The sequence below is a fragment of the Amphiprion ocellaris genome, chromosome 1, assembly GCF_022539595.1.
Source record: "Amphiprion ocellaris isolate individual 3 ecotype Okinawa chromosome 1, ASM2253959v1, whole genome shotgun sequence".
NCBI classification, from domain to species: domain Eukaryota; kingdom Metazoa; phylum Chordata; class Actinopteri; family Pomacentridae; genus Amphiprion; species Amphiprion ocellaris.
Window position 1 is genome coordinate 35,659,114 of NC_072766.1, and position 24,960 is coordinate 35,684,073.

The window sequence follows — 24,960 nt, forward strand, 5'->3', positions numbered from 1 at the left end:
ATCACCAGCAGCGTCAGTTATGTCTTCATCTACAGAAACTGTTGTGATCAAAACAATAAACCCAACAAACACGTATTCTCTATCACTGTGTCAGAGTTCAGACATGAGTTTTTTTTAACACGTAAAAACCAAAAAGGCAAAAGCTTTCGATGACTAAACTGACAAAATCAAAATGCCATTAAAACATTAAAACTGAATCAGGATCAGCTGCTAACATGTTTACTGAATCAAACAGCTACTTCCCATAAAAGGAGTAGAAATTAATGGGTCATACTGACACTTTTACTGTTTTCCATCAGACACGGTTACTAAAGACGGAGCAGATTTTTCCCTCTTCTAAATCATTACTGAAGCCTCGACTATGACTGTCTTCCTCGTTCCTTCATACCTTCCTCGCATGCCGTCCACATTCCAGCACTCCGAGTGAGAGGAGTTTTGCAGAAAATGCAAATTTATGCAGTGCGTCTTATTAAAATGCATCTGGCTAAAAAGAAAGAAAATATTCAGCGAGCGCTAATGCACGGCATTATAATTTTAAAACTTGCCTTTGTAGTTTGTGTTTCATCAGAGCTGGGTGTGATGAAATGATTGTGACACTTAATTAGTGATTCATGTGAAGATGAGAGGGGAACTGTATGCAGATGGTTCGGTTTCATTACAGGAAGGTCAGAGCAGCTTATTATCTGAATCGCAGCTGCATTGTCCTGTTGTGGTTCTGCAGTAAAACAACAACACATGCTTCTCAACCCCATTTTAGATTCACTTTTTCAGCAATATCCAATAACACTTTGTTAAATGTCATGATTAAAGGTAAAGCCCAGCTTTCTAACAGTGGATTCAAACAACATAAGGTGATTCACAGGATGCAGAATTTTCTACGGAGTCACTATCAGTAGTTTTATCTCATTAATAGAAGCCTCCATGATCGCCGTTAAAAAGCCACATTATTGCTGGATTAAGTTGCTGCCAATTCAAACCATTTCATGCAGTTGCTGTCACCTAAAAAGTAGTCAGCTGGAGAGCCATGGAGCAGCTTTTAGGCCAGCTTTTATCAGAGGTATTTTAACCCTTAGATGCAGAAGTGGCTCAAAAGTGAACCGGTGAGGTCGTTTTCTTGTAGCATCTTGGTAATGAAAAGTTTTTATCATTTCATTTTCCAGCTATTCCTCAAAAAACATGTTTCTGATATCATTCCGTAAATTTTTTAAGTTATCTTTTATAGTTTTCAAGAAATTGTAATGTTTGTATGACTACCCCAAATTTTTTATCACTGATAATATCATTTAAGAGGTGATGAAGTGCACAAACCTGGACGGACGGAGAGCAGCAACAGTTGGAGGAAAAGATTGGAAAAGTGTCCAAAAAATGGAGGTTGAATGCCACAATAAATAACTTTAATCAGTCTGATCATAGGAATCATGTTCGTCAGTCACATAATAACATTTAATACTGCACCTCTAATTGGATGGTTCCTGTTTCTGTTAACTTGTAGATCATTTAACTAATGGTTTTTATTGCTGTGCTAGCTATATTTAATGCATTATAGGCTATATTGCAAAGAAAAGTTGATGAACAGTGTAGAAAAAATTATGAAATTTATACGTTTCTGGCCTCTTTTTACAGATATTGTTGATGGCTATTTGTTAAATTTGTCATAAACTTCTCAAACATTTGTGCACTTTATATCCTTCTAGTAAAGTCTTGCCAATTTTGGGGTTATTTCTGCCTAACCAGACCTGGTTCCTGTTTTAAAAAAATACATGAATATGGAGAGAACCATAACTGCAGATTGCTTGTCCATGTTGTCATTTTTTTTTTTATATTTGACTAGCAATTCTTTTGTTCAGACAAAGTTAGTAAGGGTGACTGATAATCAACCATAATTGCAATTTCGGTGGTCACCAGGACAGAAAACCTGCATGTAAGAATCACCAGTAAAATCTGATAAAAATATTTCAAAACTTTGGTGATTTTTACTCCAAAATAAGCTTGAAAAAACATTTTTACCCACAGGTTATAGGGCTACACAATGCATGTATACAGCTTCAAAACACCACACATGGATAAGTGCAACAACGTTATTGGTCGTTATTGGTTTCGCAGCTCAGCAGGCGATTGGCTTTTTGGAAAGAGTGGCAGGACACAAGTCAAGCGTCATCTATTGTGATACAGAATCATTAACTGCTTGTTTCCAGCTAGAATAGTCATTTATCACATTAACAATGTCAAGACTGGATTTCTGATTCATTTAATGTTGCCGTTCTTCGTGTCTATATAAAGGCAACACATTTGAAAATTCTTCAGAGACAAAAATGGCTAAAACAAGGAACCGATTGCAGGAAACGCGCCTGAAGATACAGAGAACAGCTGCCGCCAAATAGCCAGGAGGTGCAGATGCAGTTCTTCAGTAGTTGCGAACTGACATAACGAAACTGTCAAGAATTTAGTTTAGCTTTTCTTGTAAACAACAAAAAAAAATATCATTTGTATTTGTCTGTGTTTGTCTAATGCAGCCACACCGTTTGAAACACAAAAAAGATTTTTCCACAAATATTTTATGACAATATTTGAGACTGTAAAATTTTAAGGGTGTCCGAAAACTTTTTTCTACCACTGTTTAACCTGCAGGAAAAACACTTTAATTTGGTGCAATGCCCAAATGCTTCTTAGGGTTTTTATCAGATTGGATTGGTGATTTCATACATGTAGGTTTTATGTCATACATGTAGGTAAACCATTTAGAGTGAGGAGTCTGGTCTTACCAGCCCAACATTACTGCCTGTAAGGACTTTGGAATTGGCGCTTGTACAGTTCGGGAGAAAAATGCATTAAGAAGACCGATGATCTGGCCAATGCTGAGTATCAAGATAGCAAAAAGCCTTTCACCAGAATCACAGACTGCACCTTTAATCCCGTCTTCGGTTCTTACAGTACTGTGTTTTATAACCCAAAGACTCAACGAAGCTCAGTTTGAAAATCAAACACTGTTTCGCTCTGCAGAAGTCGATCATCTGAGAGGAGGAAGCTGCTCCTGATAAGAGGAGCAACATGCAGCCGAGTGGTTTCACAGAGCAGGACACCGTCTCCAGACTCAATAATTCATACTTACAGAGGAGCGCTGAATTATTGAACTGAGCTGTTAGTCCGACGATGACTCTCATTCTGTTATTCTGAGAGCAGCCTGGGTTTCCTCTGATCGCCCAGCAGACGTCTGCTCTTCTATCAGATTGGCTTTTATTTATCAGACCAAACACAGTCTGTGTGTGTGTGTGTGTGTGTTCAGTGCAAAGGCTTTATGAGGCTCATACAGTATAGATCAATGAAACTTATTGGTTTAGTTGTACAAAAATGAATCTTATCTTCGCTTTATTTATTTATCTTTTATCTGAAAACAGGAAACAACTGAGAGAATTTAGGATCTCTTCATGTCTGGTCACCATCATGGCTACATATGTTCCTTCCAGAGCTTGTGAGAGCAAAGTTGGTAGAAAAAAAACCATCAAGAGTGACTTTTTCCATCAAGAGCTCTCAGATTTTTAGCAATTTTAAAGATTATTTTGCTAACACAAAGTAGTGAGATTAAAAAAAATAAGTTTTAGCAGTAAATGTGATTCAACACTGGGGCTGGAAGGGTTAGGGTTATTAATAAATAATAAATTACAAAAAAAACTAACCCCAGATCAGCTCATCTTACTGACTAAAAACACAAATTCGGTCTAATACGAGTGAACTGAAGAAGTTTAAGAGAGAGAAAGCATCATAAAAACCTTCAAGAAGTGAATGAATCCTGAATCAGACGATGTCTTCGTGTGTGAGTGAGACACGATAAATGATTGATCAGTTGATCGGTGTTTTCCAGACAACGTAGAGCTGAATAAATTGTAAACTCACAAAGTTGAAAAGAAGGCTGTGGGTCCCTCGGATGGATCCTTAAAAACGAAGAGTGACGGCATCCTGAGTGGGAGAAAGAGAGAGTAGATGTGATGAATGATTGATCAGATGATCAGTGTCTTCCAGATAAAAGCAGCACCGAACAAACTGTAAAGCCACAAAAGCTGTGACCCAGACATGTATTTTCCTGGTTCTAAACCCTACAGCCTAAAAATGTCATAAATGACATTTTTGGGTGTATTATCCAACTCAGCCCTGTGGAATATTTGTTTTCTGTGTAATTCTTTTGTAATATTTTTGATCAGTTAATGCTGTTCTGTCTGATGTTGAATTTTAAAATGTATATCAAGGCAATTATCTATACTCTTCCTTCATAAATTTATGAATTAAAGGTTTGTTTTTTTTAATTATTTGAGCTGATTTATTATAGGCTCTTTTTCTTTTGTCAGGATTTGTCAACTACATGTAAATGTGAATAAATGGTGGTTAACAGAATAATGATGTTCTTCTAATAAGACCGAGAAGCACAGACTAAGATCCATGAAAAATCCACAATAAACTGAGGTAATTTCAAAGAAAAACCAAACTAACTAAACCCGTCTCCTCTCTTTACGAACTACTGATGTGAAAACTTGACCTCAGGGAGAAACTGGTGACTGTTCTGATCAATGAACAGTCTGAAATTCAGAGATATTCAGTTTAATATAAGAAAAACTGCAAATTTCTTCAATGTAGCGGGGCTTCAAAGTAAAAGCACAACATAGCGAGAATCCATTTCCATTTTTTAGTCCAGCATGCTCAACTTTGTAAAGCCACTGTGTGTTTTTCACCACATTAAAAATGCTGATTTCCAGTTCCCTCATAACGGCAAGTAATAAAAATATTAATACTGATATACTCCAGTTTACTTTCTGGTGTTTGTGCAGCAACATGGAAGCATAAATCATTACTTGGTCTTTAAAGAGTTCATATTCTTCACATTTACAAGTTAATAATTCTATTTTGGTGGTCTAATTGGACATCCTTACACACTTCAATGTTTAAAAACACATTTTTCTTATACTTTACATTGCTGCATCACCTCTTCCCACCCTCTGTTGGAAATGCTCAGTTTTAGCTCCTGTCTCTTTAAGCCCTGCCTCCTGAAAAGCCCTGTCTGCTCTGATTGGTCAACTGGCCATATGAAAGCAAGAAAACATTGCTAACTTAAGTATAAAGATACAGCTCTAGCAAATAATGCTGGACTGTGAGGCCAATGTTGATTCTTTGTGGCCAAACTAGTTGCTCGTCAGGTGTTATGCAAATGTGTTACATGGTGATGCAGATAAGTAAAAGGAGAAAATCTTGGACTCCAAACGAGGTGTTCCAGGCGGGTAAGGAGTTTTCTACAGGAGCGAATAAATCCTGTTGGTGTGGACTTTGGGCGTTGTAGTTTTCCAGATCTTTTACATGCATGAAAAAGCTGTAACACAGTAAAGGAGAGCCAAAAATACTAATATGAGCTCTTTAAGATCCAGATTCAAGATCTGTGAACACGCTGTAGAGATATTTATAAAGCAGGCATGATGCTAAATTAAAGATCCCAAACTTTAAGACCTGTCTTGAAAAGAAGAAATTGTTGTTTTAAAAATAAATATATATATTTATAGTGATTTTATACCAGCATTGTACACAGTAAACAATGATACTTGCAGAATACTGGGATAAGCTGGTCTCTATTTGATAAGAAACTAAACAAAAACTAAACAAACAGACCTTTTCCATCTGCTTACATTCTCAGTGTCCTCCCAGTAACATAAATATATTCATCAATCAGCAGTTGGGTAATAAATATGAACAAACAATCAAGTTAGCAAACAAACACAGACAAAAAAGGCAAACAAAAACAAGGCCTTATTCAGATCCTTAATACAGGGCTTCCAGGTCGTATGAAAAGAGTTGGCACAGTCTTTAATTGAAATTGTGATTTTATTAAATTCTTAATTGTCTGGCATAGTGTCATGTGTATTTTGGGCAGGCATGCTGCAGTAAAATATACTTTATTAGATTGTATAGATTGTTTTTGGCTTCTACTGTTTACAGACACTTCACAGACATGAAGGTTAAGTTAGCATGCAAACATTTAGCATAATATATTAGGTTTATTCTCAGTTGTAGAAATTTAAACTCAGCGTAAGTGGTCATTTTGACCTGCTGGTGGCGACTAAGAAGAATAGAAAATGTTACGGTAATCCATGCATCAGTTATTGAGATATTGTACTGTGAAATATAAAAGTGGTGGATGACATAACTGCACTTTGGCCTGATGTAATTTGTGGAGGTTCCCTGGAGTCACTGTGGGCTTTTAAAGTTTGCAGAACTTTTACATTCACAAAAATACGACTATATAATACAACAAAAGAAAGGAGAAACTTGAAAAGCAGAGTATGGGCTCTTTAGAGTAATAAACACACTTGAGAGCTTAAATGCCAACAATTAATCTGTATCTATTTAATCTGCGTGTCATTTTCAATCAGTGACATTTCTTAAATTAGTATTCTAGATAAATGTTTACGTCATTTACTGACATGTGAGTAAACCACACTGACAGCAGCATATTTTGCCTCCAGACTCTGACCTGCATTCAGATTTTCTGTTATCTGCTCTGTTACGTAACTCTGCCCTGAACCAGCCGCTAAAACTGCTGCTGCTGTTCAATCTGAACTGAAATGAATTTCAACAACTGTGGAGAAAGACCAACACTGAATATATCTACTAGAAATGACTGTGTGTTATTTTGACTAAATCTTGATGTACTTTATTTCTTTAAATTCCATATTATATTTCATTTTTAGTTAAAACACTTTGAGCTGCATGTGTGGCATGAAAAGTGTTATACAAATACAATGTTTTAATATCCTGCTGCCACAAGTTCAATCTAAAAGCCTCAAATGTGTATTGATCCGCCACTGAAAAAGTCCCCAACAAATGTACAGTTTCCTCCTGTTTGTTGACACATAAACTACAGTTAGCAGCTGTTTAAGGAAAATAATGAGCATTTTTTGTATTTTACATGAAACTAAAAACCTTAAATCTTGGGTTAGATTCCGCTCATAAGATTTGCTCAAACAGGCAGAAAAATAGAGGATAAGACAAGGTTTCTATTTTAAAATCCACTCACAACTAAACTAATCTCAACTAAAGTAGCAGGAATGTACATCATTTATAGAAAATCTTCTCCCCAGAATGGCAAATGTTCTTAGGCTGGTGCACTTTAAGACAGAATTACATCGCTTGCTTGGACTCATGCAAAAATTAAACTATGTATCCAAGAGGTTTCCAGGTGTTTAGCTTGAAGCTGAGATGGGGGACACATTTGGCTCCTAAAGGAGATTTTGAGCACAAAACACTGAATCTCCTGCATTTTGGTGAATTTTTATGTCATGACTTGAACGTCTTCTTGTCTATTTATGGTGGTAATGTCATTATTTATGTAAGGGAAAACACAAAATGAAGGTGCAATGAGCAAAGTAGTTTTTGAAAATTTTTTTAAAAATGCATTTTGTTTATTTCATGTTCTATATATTATCATTGATGTATCTCCTGCATTCCTTTACAATTCTACAGCATGTGAAAAATAAACAGCGTCACCAAACTTAGTTTAATCAAATTTTAATTTCCTAAATAAATGTTCTAAATTGTCCATAGGTGTGAATGTGAGTGTGATTGTTTGTCTCTATATGTAGCTGTGTGATAGACTGGTGACCTGTCCAGGTGTCTCCTGCCTTCACCCTAAGTCAACTGGGATAGACTTCATCCCCCCGTGACCCTCATGAAGATTAAGCGCTGTATAGATAATGGATGGATGGTGCAGAACAAAACTGAAAGTATTAAATCTATGAAAGAACATTTTAACCAGCTTCAATTTTTAAGATTCCTTTTCACTGTTTGCCTTCGTGACAGCTTTTGCTTTACTTCACTACAGCTTCATGAGGTTTGTTAACTGGAATAGTTTCTGGCAAACTATTGACAAGGCTCATCTGTTAACTGGAATAGTTCTCAATTAACAGCCTTGTCAAAAGTTAAGTAGTGGAATTTCTTGCCTTTTTAACCTTCTGAATCTCAGGCAGTGTCTGGGCTTCTTTCTTTTGCTTCTGTTACATTTTTCACTGCAAATTAAAGTCCTGCACCTCTATAGAAACAGCACAACTGTGATTAGAAGAAGAAAAAAACTCAAAATTACTTTTTGTGCAGTACAACAAACATACACTACCAGTCTAAGTTGGGACACAATTCTCATTCAAATAAATGAGAAAGTGTGTCCCAACTTAGACTGGTAGTGTATTATTTTAAAAATCCATCATCTGCACACCATTTAATCCTCATTAGGGTCATGGGGGGCTGTAGTCTATCCCAGCTGACTAAGGCAGGGGACACCAGTCCATAACAGGGCTGAACATAGAGACAAACAATCACACTCACACCTACGAACAATTTAGTGACCAGTTAACCTCAGCATATTTTTGGACTGTGGGAGGAAGCCAGAGAACTGGGAGAAAACCCATGCATGCACAGGGAGAACATGCAAACTCCATGCAGAAAGATCCTAGGCCGGGATGTGAACCAGGGACCTTCGAGCTGCAAGGCAACAGTGCTAACCACCAAGCCACTGCACTGCCAAAAAATGTTTAATAATGTATAAAAAAAAATTAATTATAAAAATAAATCAACCAAATTGCTCTTATCTGTGAATCAAAGTGTTTCTTCTCCTGCAGGCTCATGTTTTGAACTCTACCTCCACTTGGCTTCCTGCAGCTGCAGTATCTCCTCTGCAGATCTGACCCCTGCGACCTGCCGTACCGAATCCCTCCACTCGACCCGACTGAACTCAGAGCTGGTATGTGAGTTTTACAGACTGACGCTGCTCCGTCTGATGCTCAGATTAACCCTGAAAAACACAACGCTACGTCACTCTCACAGGAATCCAGTGAACTGATTCATTTATCCTTGAACTTGGATATTACATGACCAAGGATATAAAGCAGAAACCTCTAAACATCTGTTCTCTTTGTAGGAACTTAAAATATAATAAGAAAGATTATTTTTCCCCAGGATTGTTGTGGAAATGTTTGCAGAATAATTATAGGGGGCAATGTTGTAATTTAGAGTTCAGCCTCATGGTGACAGTGTTGTCTCAATAACACAGCTCCATTCGACTCCAGTACGAAGCAGCTTTTTGCTTTAATTTTTAACTTTTTAAGAAGCATTTTAACATGGAGTCAGCTTTTCCTAGTGTGCAACAGTAAGTTAACAGATGAATATAAAATTAAATTAAAGCAATAAAGTGTAATATTTGGCTGCAAAACACTATAAAGCAACAAATAAGGTGCTTTGCTTGGTCTTTGGAAATTGTTATAGAGCATATAGTCTTCAGTTGGTAAACTATTCAGCAGGTTTAAATTAAATTTGTATAATTGGGGAATATCAATTGTCTTTCCCAGAATTCCCTGCAATCCTGCTTTTTTTTCTTTAAAATAAGAGGTTTTTTTGATGGTGCAGACACAGGATGGACAGTTTTGGACTGTTCCAGCAAATTAATTATCTGGAGTGAGAAGACAATTTTCTTTAGTTTATAATCAGCTCTTTTGTTAACATTTATTCAATGTAATCACATAGTTCCATCCTGTCTCATGGCCTCATTCTCTAATATCAAAAATATGCTCTTTATTTACTAATTTAACGCAGGTTAAACTCCTTCCTGAGCAGGAGGAAAACTATCAACTACAGTAGTTAGTGTTGGAAGTTCCACCTAGTTTGTCATGGATATTTTCAGTTAACTACTTCTGCAGTGATGCACAAAAATACTGGGGTTTTCATTAAAATATTGACTTTTTTGTATCCTGTAAAATGCAAAAAGTGCTTAATTTTGTCAAAAATAAGTGAAATCAAGACATTTTCTCAACTCCTGAAGTGTTAAGTCTTTACTACACACACAAATACTGCACTTTTAAATAAAATACTGACTTTATATGTATTAAAAAGTGTTAAATAATCTTAGTTTTGTCTGAAATAACTGAAGTCGGCACATTTCCTCAAGCACTAAAGTATCAGTTTTCAACATCAGAACCAGAAACAAAAATACTTCATTGATTCCAGAGGGGAAACTGTTTATGAAAAAGTTGCTCAAATTCAAGTCTTAGAATTTAAAGCAGTGGAAAAAATATTACATGAACACGAATAGGTTAAAAAAAAAAAAATGTCCTAAAAATATAAACTTGATTAGAAAAGCACAAGCTTAAAACATAAAAATACATATTGTAAGTATATAGTGTAAAAAATATTAAGTTATAATTGTGTTACTGCACAAAATACATACACATCTTTTAACATATTTATATTATGTATTACATATTTAGATCTTTTTTTTATATATATTCAAAAAAAACTCAAAACTGAGGCTATTTATTCAGCTGCAGTGAAGAAATTGTCCACATGGTGTCAGCATGCTGCTTCAGTTTATGTTGAATATCCATGTAAATAACAGTGTCATTGAAAATACACAATAAATTGAATAAACTGTATTTTTTACTGATCTCAAATGAAACTCTTAAGTGAATATGTTACAGTGCAATCATCACAACAGCATTTTTATAAAGTATTTATATCTGATGTATTTAACAGATTTAAGTAAATACATAAAGCACCATGTGGGAGTGGTTTTTTAGACCATTTTTAAACGAGCACACATTCAGCACCAATAACCTCTAGATAAACATTTAGTACAAGTTTATGAGGCATAAGGCAGATTATGGCCAAACCCTCCACTCTTATCCTGACTCACTCACATCACAATGTAAATACTGTTATTTTATTACTTTATAACAGCTTTGATTTGCTTTTAATCTGACTTGGAAAACTCACTGTTTATTACTCTGCCAAGGAACGTGGTGGAGTTATGTGATGATCGGCGTATGTTTGTCTGTGAATCTGTTTGTCTGTCAGCGTACAGAGTTACTCAGAAACGGACCAACAGACTTTAATGAAATCAACCATGTGGACTGTTAGGTCAGCAAGCTTTTTACAACTCATTTTATGTTTAATTGGTAAGCACCCTCTACAGGTCCCTTTAGTGGATGCCCACAGTGATATGTGATTACTACATATGCTTACAGTGTCTTCTAAATCAGGAAGGAGCCAAATTATTGAGCTATGGAGGAGATTGGGGTGGATGGATGGGACAACCATGAGAGCGCTGTTTGTTACTTCGCCAAGGAACAGTGGAGTAATGTAACAAGAAACAAGGACCACTTCATTAGATTTTGGCAGTGATGCGGCTTATAATCTGGATCCACGGATTTGTTAAGGATTTCCAATTGCAAGATATAACAGCCAGCGCAGCGTCATGGTAACTATGATAAGTGAACACTACGTCAGCTGCCTGCTGATGATCACATGATTGTGATCCTACTACAAATCTACCACTGCAAACTTATCAGAAATGAGACAAGGAACAATTGATTAAATTGTGGGGGTGTTTCTGAGGCCCACCAATTAACGGTGGCCGCTACATATTTAGGTCACGCGATTCGGTATCCATACATAACGTACACATGCATAACACACACCTGTGTTCAGTGCAAGGCCAGGGAATGAACAGTCTTCGTGGAGTACTGCGCTCTCTGAGTGCTTTTATTGTTTTACGTGCAACACTTGCTTTTTTAAAATCTTTTACCATTCTTCAATTGTTTTCTGCGTGCCAGTGTTAACTGTTTACACCAAAACACTGCATCAAATTCCTGGATCTGCTGTAGTTGTAAGAAAATTTAAGTATTAATTCTTGTATTTGTAGAAATTGCAACTGCAACAAATACTGTGCCTTAATACACAGTACTCATGCTCCCTGATCCACTCTTTCACAATGTGAGCCCCATGAATCCTGGCATCGTTATCTTGGAATATGCCCATGCCATCAGGGAAGAAAAACTCCACTGATAGAAAGACTTCGTCATTCAGTATATTCAGGTAGTCAGCTGACCTCATTCTTTGGGAACATAACGTTGCTGAACTTGACCAACCCCAGATCATAACCCTAACCCCCACAGGCTGGTAGACACTAGCCATGAGTGCATCACTTCATCCACCTCCCTTCTTACCCGGATTTTGGAACAGACTTTGGAACAGGGTAAATCTGGACTCATCAGACCACATGACCGACCATATTTGTTCCTCGAAGATGGTTCATCACTATCCTTCAGGTTTTAATAATGTGTTGGACGGTTCTTAACCTGATTTTAGTAGTTGCAGAAATCTCCTTATTTGCTTTCTTTCCTTGATGCAGGCCAATAATTTGACCCTTCTGAGACAGATTAACATCCTTTTGTCAGGCTGGCAGCTGCCAGATCTAGATAGTTCTCTCTCTCTCTCTCTCTCTCTCTCTCTCTCTCTCTCTCTCTCTCTCTCTCTCTCTCTCTCTCTCTCTCTCTCTCTCTCTCTCTCTCTCTCTCTCTCTCTCTCTCTCTCTCTCTCTCTCTCTCTCTCTCTCTCTCTCTCTCTCTCTCTCTCTCTCTCTCTCTCTCTCTCTCTCTCTCTCTCTCTCTCTCTCTCTCTCTCTCTCTCTCTCTCTCTCTGAAGGAATTGCTGCGCCAGGTGTTTCTTATCAGCCGCTTCAGGAGCAGGTGGAACGCTGCCAATCACACCTCACTCTCTCAGCATATAACCAGACGCTACTCACCTCTCAGGGCTAGATCGTGATACAGCCTGTACTGGTTTTCTCGCACACTATAGTTTGAAGTTCTCTATTGCATGTACCTGTAGTAACATAGTTTATCTTCCTCCGTCGTAGTTTCTGCCTACTCCTGCCTGGTCTCACCTGGATTCTTCGCCATCTCCTCCACTCGGGGTTCATCTATCACAGCTGTTCCTTGGTGTCCTCTCCATACCTATCTGCCGTTTCAACTTCTCCTTGGAATTCATCCACTTGAGGTCCCCCAGCGTGAGCCCAGTCCGAGCATCAGTCCTAGTTTCATTTGTGATTACTTCTGATTGTTTACTGAAGTACTTTTGGATGGTTTTTCTGTGCCCTATTGTTATAGTCTAGCTTGAGTTTCTAGAAGTGTGTATTTGAGCCTATTGTTTGTGCTAGGGTTTAGAGCTTCACAGTTTTTGTAAAGCTTCGCTTAATCCTTTCTTGCCTGGGTATTACCCACCTTGAGTTAGCATCATGGTTTGTTTGTCCTCCTCACCGCTAGTTGTTAGAGTGCTCTTCTTGAGTAATAGTGTTGAATTGTTTCCATCTATGTTTTGGTTTGTAGTAAAATCACAATCTTGTGAATAAACTCTGTTAAACTGTGTCTGCTCGTTTCCTGCACCTGAGCTCCTACTAAACCCGTAACACCTTTCCATGGGGGGGATCAATTTACGGTGTTTAGCAGATAAATTGTGTAATTTTGGCAATTTTTTTAAAACTAATAACATGATTTTCAAACATTAAACCAGGAGGTTTGGAGGTTGAGAGGGTAAAACACCAAAGACAATGCAGGTAGCAAACTTAAAATAGCATTATGAAGACTAAAATTACATAATTTGCCACTGTACACACTGCAGTGCTCATAAATATATTTGAAAGTTACAACACGTGCTGAAGTAAAGCGATGAGTCACGATGATTAATGGACAATTTATTGAGTCAAAATTAATCCCCATAAGAGTTTTAGGCAATGAAAATAACAATTGAGAATAAAATGTATATATATATATATTTAAGCAGCATTGTTAGATAGAGTTTTATTTACTCAACCACAATAGACATTTTTGTTTATTAAATGGTCCAAAATTACAAAGAAACATCCAGATTTCTATTGAGTAAGGTAACATTAACAGTCCAGGTGCCCAGAAAGAAGCTTTTTAGAATGAAAGGCGTTTTATCTTGTAATACAAACCAAGTTTCAGTGAAGCTGTTTGGTCGATGCCAACATGCTCCGAGATGAAATGTGAGATGTCTAACCTCATTACTTGCTTTTCTTTGCCAGTCTACAAAAACACATTTCAATGTCAGGACAGATATCCGCTCTCAAGTTGCCTCTTTTTTATTCAAGACATAGAAGTGACCTTTTACCTCATTTAAAGTGTAAAACAAGGATTAGCAGTAATTTTGAAATCTTGAAACTTGAATAAAAAAGCAGCCACTTGTGAAACATGACAATATATTTTTGTATATGCTGTCAAAAACTAGCTGATGAAGAACTACAATCATGGAAAAGCAAAGTATGCAGATGGCCATTTCAAATAGTACACTTTCTAAAGAGTTAAAATTAATGCGTATGTAATGTTTGTGTAGCTATTTTGGCACCCGTTCTTCAAATACAATCCCGATTTTTAGATTGCCACCATGAGTTGTGTACAATGTCGTGCAAAGTGACAAGCTGTGGGTTGCTTTTTTGTTCAATCTTTCATGCCACAGTTGGAAGGAATGCAGCCGCAGCGTTCACACTCATGCAGGTACCTGTCTCGTTTTGTTTTCAATAAAGTGTTGTTACTTGGCGTGTTTAACCAGTGAGTGACAAAGGAAAGTAAGTAATGAGTTTAGACAGCTCGCATTTCATCTCGCAGCATGTTGGCATCAACCCAACAGTTCCACTGAAACTCGGTTTGTGTTGCAAGATAAAATGCTCTCCTTTCTAATAAGAGTCCTTCTGGGCACCTGAACTAATGTTACCTTATTCAATAGAAATCTGGGTGCTTACTTGATATTTTGGACCATTTAATAAACAAAAACGTGTATATTGTGGACCCCATCTAACAAAGCTGGTTAAAAGTATGTGTATATGTATATATATATATATATATAGAGAGAGAGAGAGAGAGAGAGATATATAGATATATATATATATATATAGAGAGAGAGATATATAGATATATATATATAGATGTATAGATAGATAGATAGATAGATAGATAGATAGATATAGAGATAGATATATAGATATATATTCACTCAGTTCTTATTATGATGCTGCCTAAAACCTCTTCTGGGAATTTTTTTGCATGAACTAGATAGACTAAATAGACTGCATGAACAGCACAACTGGAGCAAATGGTTTGTCATTATGTTGCCTGTTACAATCTGTGTTTACGATCATGTGTGTAGATTCTCAGTCAACCAGGTCATTTTAGGCCAAGAAGTTTCAGTAAAGAACGACTCTCTAGAAGGTTCTGAAGACGTTTCACCTGAACTGAAAAGCCTCTTGGACGAGAAGTGAAACGTCCTCAAAACCTCATAGAGGAATCCAGCCGCTTTTCACTGATGTTTCCACAATGTGTTTAATGAGGGACAGTTTCACCGGCACATTTTGATACAAAATTAAAAAGGGTTGAAGCAGGATTTGTGCCAATATAATCAAATAAATCTTAATTAATATAAAACAAAAACAGTTTGAGTCAAAAATGCTATCTCAGAAATAAAACTCTCACTAGTCCTATTTCTATACAGTTGTCAAGCATATTTGAAGCGAACCTTTGCAAAAAAAAATGTAAAAAAGAAAATGCAAGTTATGCTTCTTCCCATTACCTACTTTAGAGTAAATAAACTAGCTTTAGTAGCTCTTTTGTTTCCAGTTCCCTCTGCTTCTTTCTAACTAATCAGACTTCTACCACCACTAGCTGGATTGCTTATTTAATTATCAAGCAAATTTAAAGCAAAAATGCAAGTTAGGCTTCTTCCCATTACCTACTTTGGAGCAAATAAAGTAGCTTTACCAGTGATGCCAAAGGTGGCAGTTTAGACTACATTGTTCATGACCGAAAACCTCTTTAATATCAAACAGAATTAAAAATTTGAGAGAGGAAAAAAAAATGCTTTTTAAAAAAAAAAAAAACTCAGCAATGCAGCAAAGCCAATAAAGCAAAAAGAAGTCTAAAAAAAAAAAACTTAAGTTTGTGTCTCGTGTAGGTCTACTATTCTTGGCTGTGAGGTTTGGAGTTACATTTGAGCCAGTATAATCAAACCAAACATCTGAAATATCAAACAAGAATAACAGTTGGGGAGAAAACAAAGAAAAAAATGTGATCTCCAAAATAATATTTACAACATGTAAGCAAATGATTTGGTATTTTCCATCTTTGCAGTTCCCTCTGTTTCTTCCTAACTAGTCTGACTTTTATCACTTGGATTTCTTATTTAACTCGGGCAATAACTTAGGACATGTTTTATACTTTTTAAATTTATTCAAGTTTATTCAAATTTGTGTAATTTTGCTCTTTATAATGCTATTCGAAGTTTTGTCCTTGCGTTTTCTTTGGTGTTTTAATGGTTTTTACCATCTAAACTCCAAAACCTGCTGGCTTCGGGTATGAATGGCTCTTTATTTATTAAAAATTGCCCAAAAAATGCACAATTAATGCCCAAAAAGAGTAAAAACAAACAAAAAAATTATCAGCTTTTCACCTTTCTGATCACTCTGTATGTGACATGCAGTTCAGTCAAGAAAGTTTGAAAAACATTTTACGTATTAACTACAAAATTTACCCTATATTATTAAATTCTTATGTTTGTTTGACATGTAAGAAGTTTTGTTTGATCCTACTGGCACAAATCAAATTCTATACTGGCAAGTTTTAATTCTCTAAGCCCCAAAACCTGCTGGTTTAGTGTATGAAATGCTTTTTATTTACTAAAAAATTGCCCAAAATACACAATTTATCCCCCCAAAAAATCATCAGCTTTTCACCTTTCTGATCATCCTGTGTGTGACGTGTGGTTCTGTCAAGAAAATTACAAAATTCTACACATTTGAGTGATCTGTTCACTTCTCTCTTACTCTCTGTGCTCACATATGCTGTGTTTTAATACAGTTGTTTGACAGGTAAGAAGCTTTGTTAGATTTTTACTGTCACAAATCTAATTGCGTACTGATATTCCTTCAATCTAGCACTGTTCAACATATTATAAATGCCAACTCTGTCTCCCAAAGGTTACATTCCTAGAGAGCCCAGCTGCATTCTCATTGATGTTCTGAAAGAAACATGTTTTCTCCCTTAAAGGTAGAACTGTGACAGAGTACCAAATGCAGCTACAGATATCTGTAATTTATTTCTGACTAGTTTGAATTGTTACGCATATTGTTGTTTCTCATTTCATATTGGCCCAGTAAAGTATTTGAACAGCGCTGCAGAAGTGATAGCGGCTGCCGGGGCTGATAAGATTGTTAGAAATTGCTGTGAAATATAATGCTGTGAAATAATTTATCAGTGGCGACTGTGTGCAGAACAAGAGGTTGGTTCAAAGACTTTTGGTTGAAATTTACTAGAACTTCCTCCAGACAGTAAAACCCACTGCTGTCATGTGCAGTTATTGTTGCAGTGCCATAGTATTTTGACAAACAATGCCACTTCCAGGTAACTACAGATACCGACAACTAATTAAAACTCTTAATTCAACAGCTCTGTAATTATATGTTGAGTGAGCTGAATTCTAGTTTGAGATTCTGACAAGTTCAATCTTGATTGAAGAATCTAAAGAGGACTAAATAGATTTTTAAATCAAGTTTGTCAGAATGCTGATGCTTTGATTAAACTATTAATCTCAAAGGACATCCCTGTCGATTGTTATTGTAGTGAAATAAATAGGTTGATAAATGTACAGAACTCTTATACAGTTTCTACTTTTTAGGCACTTCATTTGTCCTTTGAGATTAATAGTTTATATATAATTTATCTGAAGTCATATTTGCATTTACGAACCCTGTCCCTTAAAAATCACCTTCCCGTACATACATTCTTATTCTTATTCTTAAATCTCGACAGAGAAAGAGGAGAGATCAGAGCGAGGAAAACCTGCTTCAATCCTCTTTAGTTTTGTATCAAAATGTGTCGGTGAAACTGTCCCTCCTAAACCCATCCTGGAAACATCATTGAAAAGCAGCTGGATTTTTCTTTGAGGTTTTGAAGACGTTTCACTTCTCATCCAAAAGGCTTCTTCAGTTCTTCAGAGGTGAAACGTCTTCAGAAACTTCTAGAGAGTTGCTCTTTACTGAAGCTTCTTGGCTTAATATGACCTGGATGACTGAGAATCAACACACATGATCCTAAGCACAAACTGTAACAGGCAACATAATGACAAATTATTTGCTCTAGTCTTGCTGTTCATGCAGAGCAACAATGCCGGTCTTTCAGAAGGTGACGACGAGTCTGAACTCGTCTGTCGTGTTCTTGTCTTGGTTGGTGCCAGAAAAATAAAACTACTTAACCAAGCTGGAAGGAAACATTCACCTAAATTAGCTCAAGATTGTAACCGTCTGTTAAGGAGTGGCAGATAAACACAGCATAGTTTAGGGTTATTTAAGCAGAACGGTTCGCCTATGTTGGCCAGTTATTAGCTACGTGATGTCAAACAAACCAGAATGAACAAACACTAGGCTGCTACAGAGTTTCAGTGTAAAATCCCCGTTCAGCAAATAGAGTCTGTCATATATGTACGACTGAGGGCGGTGCAGTAATTCAATAACATTGTGAAGGTCTTACAGCAGGGTGTGACTGCATTTTTATTTGTGACATTACTTTGAATGAAACTCATCCAACTCCTGGCCTGAGAAACTCATAAATTCCCATTTATAGTGAACAATGAGAGGAAAAGATATTTTATCCTCTCAGCTTCCAGTGAGTAATCCTCTATTTTAGAAAAAAAACTGCAATTTCGACATCAGTGGTGTAACTACAAGGAAGTCAAATTGAGTTTGGCTTCTCTTAATAAGACATTAGTACCAAAAACAATCACTTTAACCACATAATCTGAGAAAAACAAAGGTTCTTGATGCCAACCACCAGAAAACAAAACAGAAACACAAACAAGTGCTTAAAACAGGCAGCAGCGGCTTCTTTATATCTCTTCAAATTATTTATACTCTTATTAATTGGAAAAATAAGGAATAAAAGCTAAATACAGTCCTCTAGAAATGTATCTGTTATTACTGACTCAGGGTGGAACTCCGTTAATCTGTCCATTACTGTCTTGATTGTTGAATCAGTTGTGTGGTCTATAAATGCAGTTAAAGTATTGCTCCATTCAAACAGTAAAGTTTCATTTAAGAGGGGGCACTACTGGTGAACACTTTAAAGAATTTAATTTTAAGATATTAAAATAAAGCTTCCACAACTGACTACATACATTAAGAGAAAGATTTTTTGTCACAAGTTTTCTGAAATTTTACTTGAAAATATGCAAGTGTCTGTCTAAAAGTGCTGTGATTTGCATAAATTCCCAAAAAGGGTATTTGAACACTGGATAAAGCCAGCTTCAGACATTAGGGTCAAAGGTTCTCACAAAGATATCTATTTTTATCATGCCATAAATCAGAAAATACCGTCCACAGCAAGATAAAAATACATTTTCTCGATGATTCTAAGCCATATTTTATGCTTAGGATTCAGAACGGAATAAAACAGGAAACTCTGGTGTGTATTTAAGTGCAACTAAAGTGGCGATTTTTGGTTTAGAGTATGACCAAAGCTCAATTAAACATATTAAAATGGTGTACTGTAACTGAACTCCACAGACACAAATACACAACATGTTGTGAAATAAACACCTAACTGGGTTGCTTTCTACTAGTCTGGAAGAAAAATGCAAAATTTAATCTCAAAATTGAGCGATGTATGTGAAAACTACATTTATGCATGTAGCATCTCATCTTTAACGTTTTCAATGTGCTATTTCCTTTGTCGAGGAATCTGTCACTTATTTTCTCAATTAATCATTTGTTGTTTGGTTGATAAGATGTCGGAAAATGGTGAGAAAGGTTTATCACTGTTTCCTAAAGCCCATGATGACGTAATAAAACGTTTTGTGTTGTGTGCAACCCAACAATATTTAATTTATTATCATAGAGGAATTTTAAAAATGGTTACTATTCACATTTAAAAGCCGAAAGTGAGATTTTAGATCTTTTCCTTTTTAAAAAAACCCAATTGATAATAAAAATAGTTGGCATTTAGTTTAATTGTTGACACCTAATCCACTGATTATGTGTTTTGACAGCAAAAAGTGGAAAAACAAAAGTTCCCTTAAAAGTGATGTTGTAGTTTGCACTTTACTCAGCAGCTGTAATAAAACAATAAATTGCATTTGATGGCTGGAATAATATTTATTTTTGTTCCCTACTGCAAAAAGTGTGACAGAAAACCATCCGCTTTGTGTTCTGTTTAACATTTCAAATTTAAAAGGAGGCAGGAAACAGATATTTCCTACAACCATAAAGGTAAACATCATACAAAAATAGTATAAATGAGGTAAGCAGTGCTGAGAAAATTCAGCCATGGTTCTTTTTAATATATTACTTCTTTAAATTAAGTGGTTTTTCAGCAGTATGGCCCCGGTTTCTTAAAGTCATTCCAAACCCAAACTAGATCAGTGCCCGGATGAGTAGTGGTCGCCACTATCTTAGAATAAGCACAGCGGCTGTATGGCACAGGAAACACATTGAAGTCGTTCCAGTTGGGCGAGCTGGTCGGAGAGATGCCCAGGTGCTGCATGCACAATCCCAAAAACACATCTTCAATGTAAACAGGTTTCACATGCCTGGAAGCTTCTATCAGCTTCTTAGGGAGGTCCAAAGACAAAACGTAGCCCAGACCCAGAGCATAGGGAGGATAGTTGGACTGAGGGTAAAGCTCCTGAGGGAGGAACCACTTGGATGAAGGATCTCTCAGGACTTGAGCTCCTACCGCCACCAGTCCGGTCATGTAGTTGGTCGTTGGAGCGTTCAGGAGCATGCTGACCAGCTTGGGCACATTTAGAAACACATCCGAGTCGACCTTCATGGCATACGAGGCGCCGGAGCAGTGAGCGTTCAGCCACTCCAGCGTCACCATGGTCTTGATGGTGAGGTTCTTGTAGCAGTCGAGGAAGTCGGCCTGGAGCAGGTCGTGATGCTCTTTGCTCTCCTGCAGCAGCTGATCCTTTAGCTGCTCGTCTCCGGCCTGCAGCCCCAAAATAAAAAACAGCCTGACCGCTTGGCCGGACACCGAGCTCTCGCTTCCCCACGTGCTCCGGATGACGTCTCGGTGCTGCCGGTTGAGAGGCGCCACGGGAACCATGAGGACCACGAACGGCTTCTCCTGCTCGCATTTCTGAGGCTCATTTATGGTGAAGTGGTACTCGTAAGGGTACTCCACCACGTAGGGTCCAGGAGAAACGTAAGGAATCGGTATTGGCACCACTGATGCAGCAGAAATGAGGCTTTGTGCAGTCGTGTTTGCCTCCTGTGTTGATGTGGATAAACTGGCAGCAGCAGCATCAACTGGCTCAGCTGCAGATCTGCTACCACTGGTATCAACGTTGATCTGTGAGACTTCATTTTCACCTTTAAATCGACTCCACCATGTTGGCGAGGAATTTTGCATCCACAATTTGGGGTTCCAGTTGGGTGCTATTGTATTCATGTCTGTGCTATAGAAAAAGAAAATTGCCCCAAACACCAGAATAATGAAGAAGAAGTGGCGCTGCGACCACCGACATCTCCTGCCGTCCGCTGGTTTCTCACCATTTGGCGTTCCCTGCCTGAGAGATAAGATAAGGCGGTGAGATGATAAAATAATTAATTTGACAAAACAACAACTCATAACAATGCTCTTACATCCCATGGCCTGGAAACTTTAAGGGTTATTTCACATAAACATAAACCCTATGAACACAAAAATCTGCCAGTAGGTTTAAAAGGCGTGCTATCTTCAAAAATGGTCGCCAAAAGTACAGTGTTTATAAGTCAGAAATCATATAAACAAAAAGAAATTCTCAATTTTCAACCTAAACTTGGTCCTTTTAACACCTGTGACGTGTCATTCCATCACAAAATTTAACCAAATCTAAGCATAAAACCGTCTGTATCAGATTCTGCTAACAAAAGGGGAAAATTCTGCACACCATTTATCAGTCAAAAACTAGAAAAACTGAGAAAAGTGTGGTTTTCAATCTTACATTGGTTCTTCAAATATCTACAAAGTTGCCTTCCATCAGAAAATGTAACCAAATCTAAGCTGAAAATTGTGTTGCTTTTTTTAAAAATTACTTTATTCTATATATCCAGTTTTTAAAAAACTGCTAGAAAAATACTGTTTACACTGGATTCTGCCCCCAAAAAATAACAATTCTGCACTCTTAGCCAAACTGTGAAGACATGATTGACTCAGCTTTGACCAACTGTCAGGTGACAAAAACTCACTTTTCGGTTGAACTGCAGACTGTGTTTACACTGAGCAGATATAACACAAATAAGCAAAAGACTGAAAAAATGTAATTAGTAAGATAGCAATAGCTAAAGACACCTTTTTTCCAGTATTGGTAAATAAATGAAGGATCTTGGGAAAATTAGTTATGTGTTTATTCCAGGTTTTTCAAAATAAGTAATCAAAGAAATGAAACTTTTTATTTTTTTTTTTTAATTATTATTATTATTATTATTATTATTATTATTATTATTATTATTATTATTATTATTATTATTATTATTATTATTATTATTATTATTATTATTATTATAAATTCAAATAATGGGTGTGGCGGCTGTGGCTCAGGTGGTAGAGCGGGTCGGCCAATGATCGAAGGGTCGGCGGTTCGATTCCCGCTCTGTCCTAGTCACGTTCTGTTGTGTCCTTGGATAAGACACTTCACCCACCTTGCCTCCAGTGCGGCTACTCACACTGGTGTATGAATGCGTATGAATGTCGGTGGTGGTTGGAGGTGGCAGCCATGCTTCCGTTAGTCTGCCCCTGGGCAGCTGTGGCTACGAATGTAGTTTACCACCACCAGAGTGAGAATGTGTGAGTGAATGAATAATGGATCCATTGTACATGCTTTGAGTATGCCTTAATAGAAAAGCGCTATATAAATCTAATCCATTATTATTATTATTATTATTATTATTATTATTATTATTAGAACTGTGTCTGAGTTCTCTCTACTTCTAGCCATGACTGTGCTGTTTCTATAGAGGTGCAGGACTTTATATTGTAGTAAAAAATTAGCCCACAGTGACTAAAAATGTGACAGCCCACAAACTGCTTTGAGTTCAGAGTCTAAAATCACACTTCATACTTAAATCCCTTTAATTTCTGTCTAAACAGTTCCTCTCTTCACCTTTAACAGCACCTAGCTTTGTGTTTTCTGCTCCCTTTTTGATAGAAATTCAGCAGAAATGCAAAATAACATTTAAAACATACCTTTGATCGCCCTTGCTGAAGCCCCTTTCTAGCATGTTGACGCCCCGCGGTCTATAGATGCCGGGTTTTGTCCTTGTTCATATGTAGCAGCAGGAAATTGACAAGCTGTTGCTCGTCTGTAAAATTCATGACGGAGGCTTCAGGTGTTCAGCGGCAGCCAGGTGTGAGTCTCATCTCTCCGTTATCACAGCGTGGAGCCACAAAACAGCATTAAAATAAGCTTTAACCCTGGATCCTTCTGTCTCTCTGCGCCACAGTTTATCAGTAACCTTGCAACTGTGGGCCTCCTCTTACCTGTGGGAGAGCCACACCTTAGTTTGGTCGACACCCTGGGTTGTTTTGCCTCAAAGCCAATGAAAAGCTAGAAATTCTCTGGAGGCTCTGGGCCCACCTCTTCTGACCTCATGCGTGACGCTGCTCGACAATTAGTGTGTGTGTGAAAGCAGAAATGTCTCATTACTTTTTTTTTTTTTACTGCACAACTTTTGGGTGGGTTGTTGGACTTGAACTGAGGATCTGTTTCATCACGTTTACACCTCCACAGTAGATAAAATCCACAAGATCAGTCGTTAGAAAACACTAAGGTCCCTTATGTCAGGGAGCGTATGTAAGAATTATCTGCAAAATGTACTTTAAACTAGCTTTAAAGTTTAAAATGTTTGTATACTAAATACTGAAAAAATTATAGCATATATACTTTTATTTCCTTGTCAGAATTGGCATGACAGTTTAGCCCTTTATAGTCAAGTCAAGCAACCATTATTAATTTACAGTTTAGCAGTGCTATTTAAATATGATTATTATAAGATCTGGATTGCAAGTTTTTCTGCTAAGTTTAACTATTTAGGGTAAGAGCCTGTTTTATCATTTATTATGTAAATTTACCTGAATAGCTTTAATATTATAATCAAGACCCTGCAAATTTACCTTATCTGTCTCTCTCTGTCTCTATCTGTCTCTCTGTGTGTCTCTCTCTCTCTGTCTCTCTCTCTGTCTCTCTCTCTGTCTCTCTCTCTGTCTCTCTCTCTGTCTCTGTCTCTCTCTCTGTCTCTGTCTGTCTCTCTTCTCTGTGTGCGTATATATATATGTATATATATATATATATATATATATATATATATATATATATACACACATATATACACACACATATATATATATATATATATATATATATATATATATATATATATATATATATATATATATATATACACATACACACACACACACACAGACACACGCACACACACACATTAAGACCAGATAATAGACAAAATACAAATTTACCTGAATTATATAGATATTAAGGCATGGACAATACAATATTATATATAATACAAATTTCCCTTAATAATATAAATATTAAAGTTAAAGCCCCACAATATTATATATAATACAAATTTAAATCCTGTATTTAGACTCGACTGTTATCAGCTAATTTAACTTTAATTTTCCATATAAAGCTTAAAAATGACGCTTACGTTGCAGCACACAGTGTCATTCACTGTATGCAAGTATTTCAGCAGAAAAGGGAATGATTCTAGACTTGCCTGAGGTTTGAAAACAATAATAAAAACATGACTGTGCTGACGTGACCTTAAATCAACTGCACCAACAGCAACTAATGAACTCTGTTTCACTGTGTTTTACAGGTTATGTTTGTTGTCACAATATTGCTTTGTTGGCATTTTCTCAGGCTTTGTTGGTGCAGCCATCATCTTCCTGTAAAATATTTTGCTGATATGCTATGTCCTGGAGTTTACTTTATAAACGTACAGTCCATTTTTCAAACAAATAAACTGTAAAAATGTTATATATGTAGACAGGTTTTAAATGTAAAGTTTGAAGCTACTGCCTCTTTGTAAAGTACATTTTGTGT

At 36.8% G+C, this 24,960-nt stretch overlaps 1 protein-coding gene and 1 long non-coding RNA gene across 2 annotated transcripts; one reads left to right on the top strand and one right to left on the bottom strand.

Moving 5' to 3' along the window:
• The first annotated feature begins 12,551 nt into the window (after nucleotides 1-12,551).
• Nucleotides 12,552-13,220, top strand: LOC129349410 (uncharacterized). Its single transcript, XR_008602408.1, has 2 exons — nucleotides 12,552-12,629; nucleotides 12,713-13,220. It is a non-coding gene; the product is annotated as an uncharacterized LOC129349410 (long non-coding RNA).
• A 5,162-nt stretch (nucleotides 13,221-18,382) lies between these two features.
• Nucleotides 18,383-23,388, bottom strand: LOC111574596 (beta-1,3-galactosyltransferase 1). The gene is made up of 2 exons (XM_023279286.3): nucleotides 23,079-23,388; nucleotides 18,383-21,420 (listed from the first exon to the last, which is right to left on the bottom strand). Exons 1-2 carry the CDS (start codon nucleotides 23,111-23,113, stop codon nucleotides 20,220-20,222), a joined length of 1,236 nt encoding a protein of 411 aa, XP_023135054.1. The 5' UTR covers nucleotides 23,114-23,388; the 3' UTR covers nucleotides 18,383-20,219.
• Nucleotides 23,389-24,960: the final 1,572 nt, after the last annotated feature.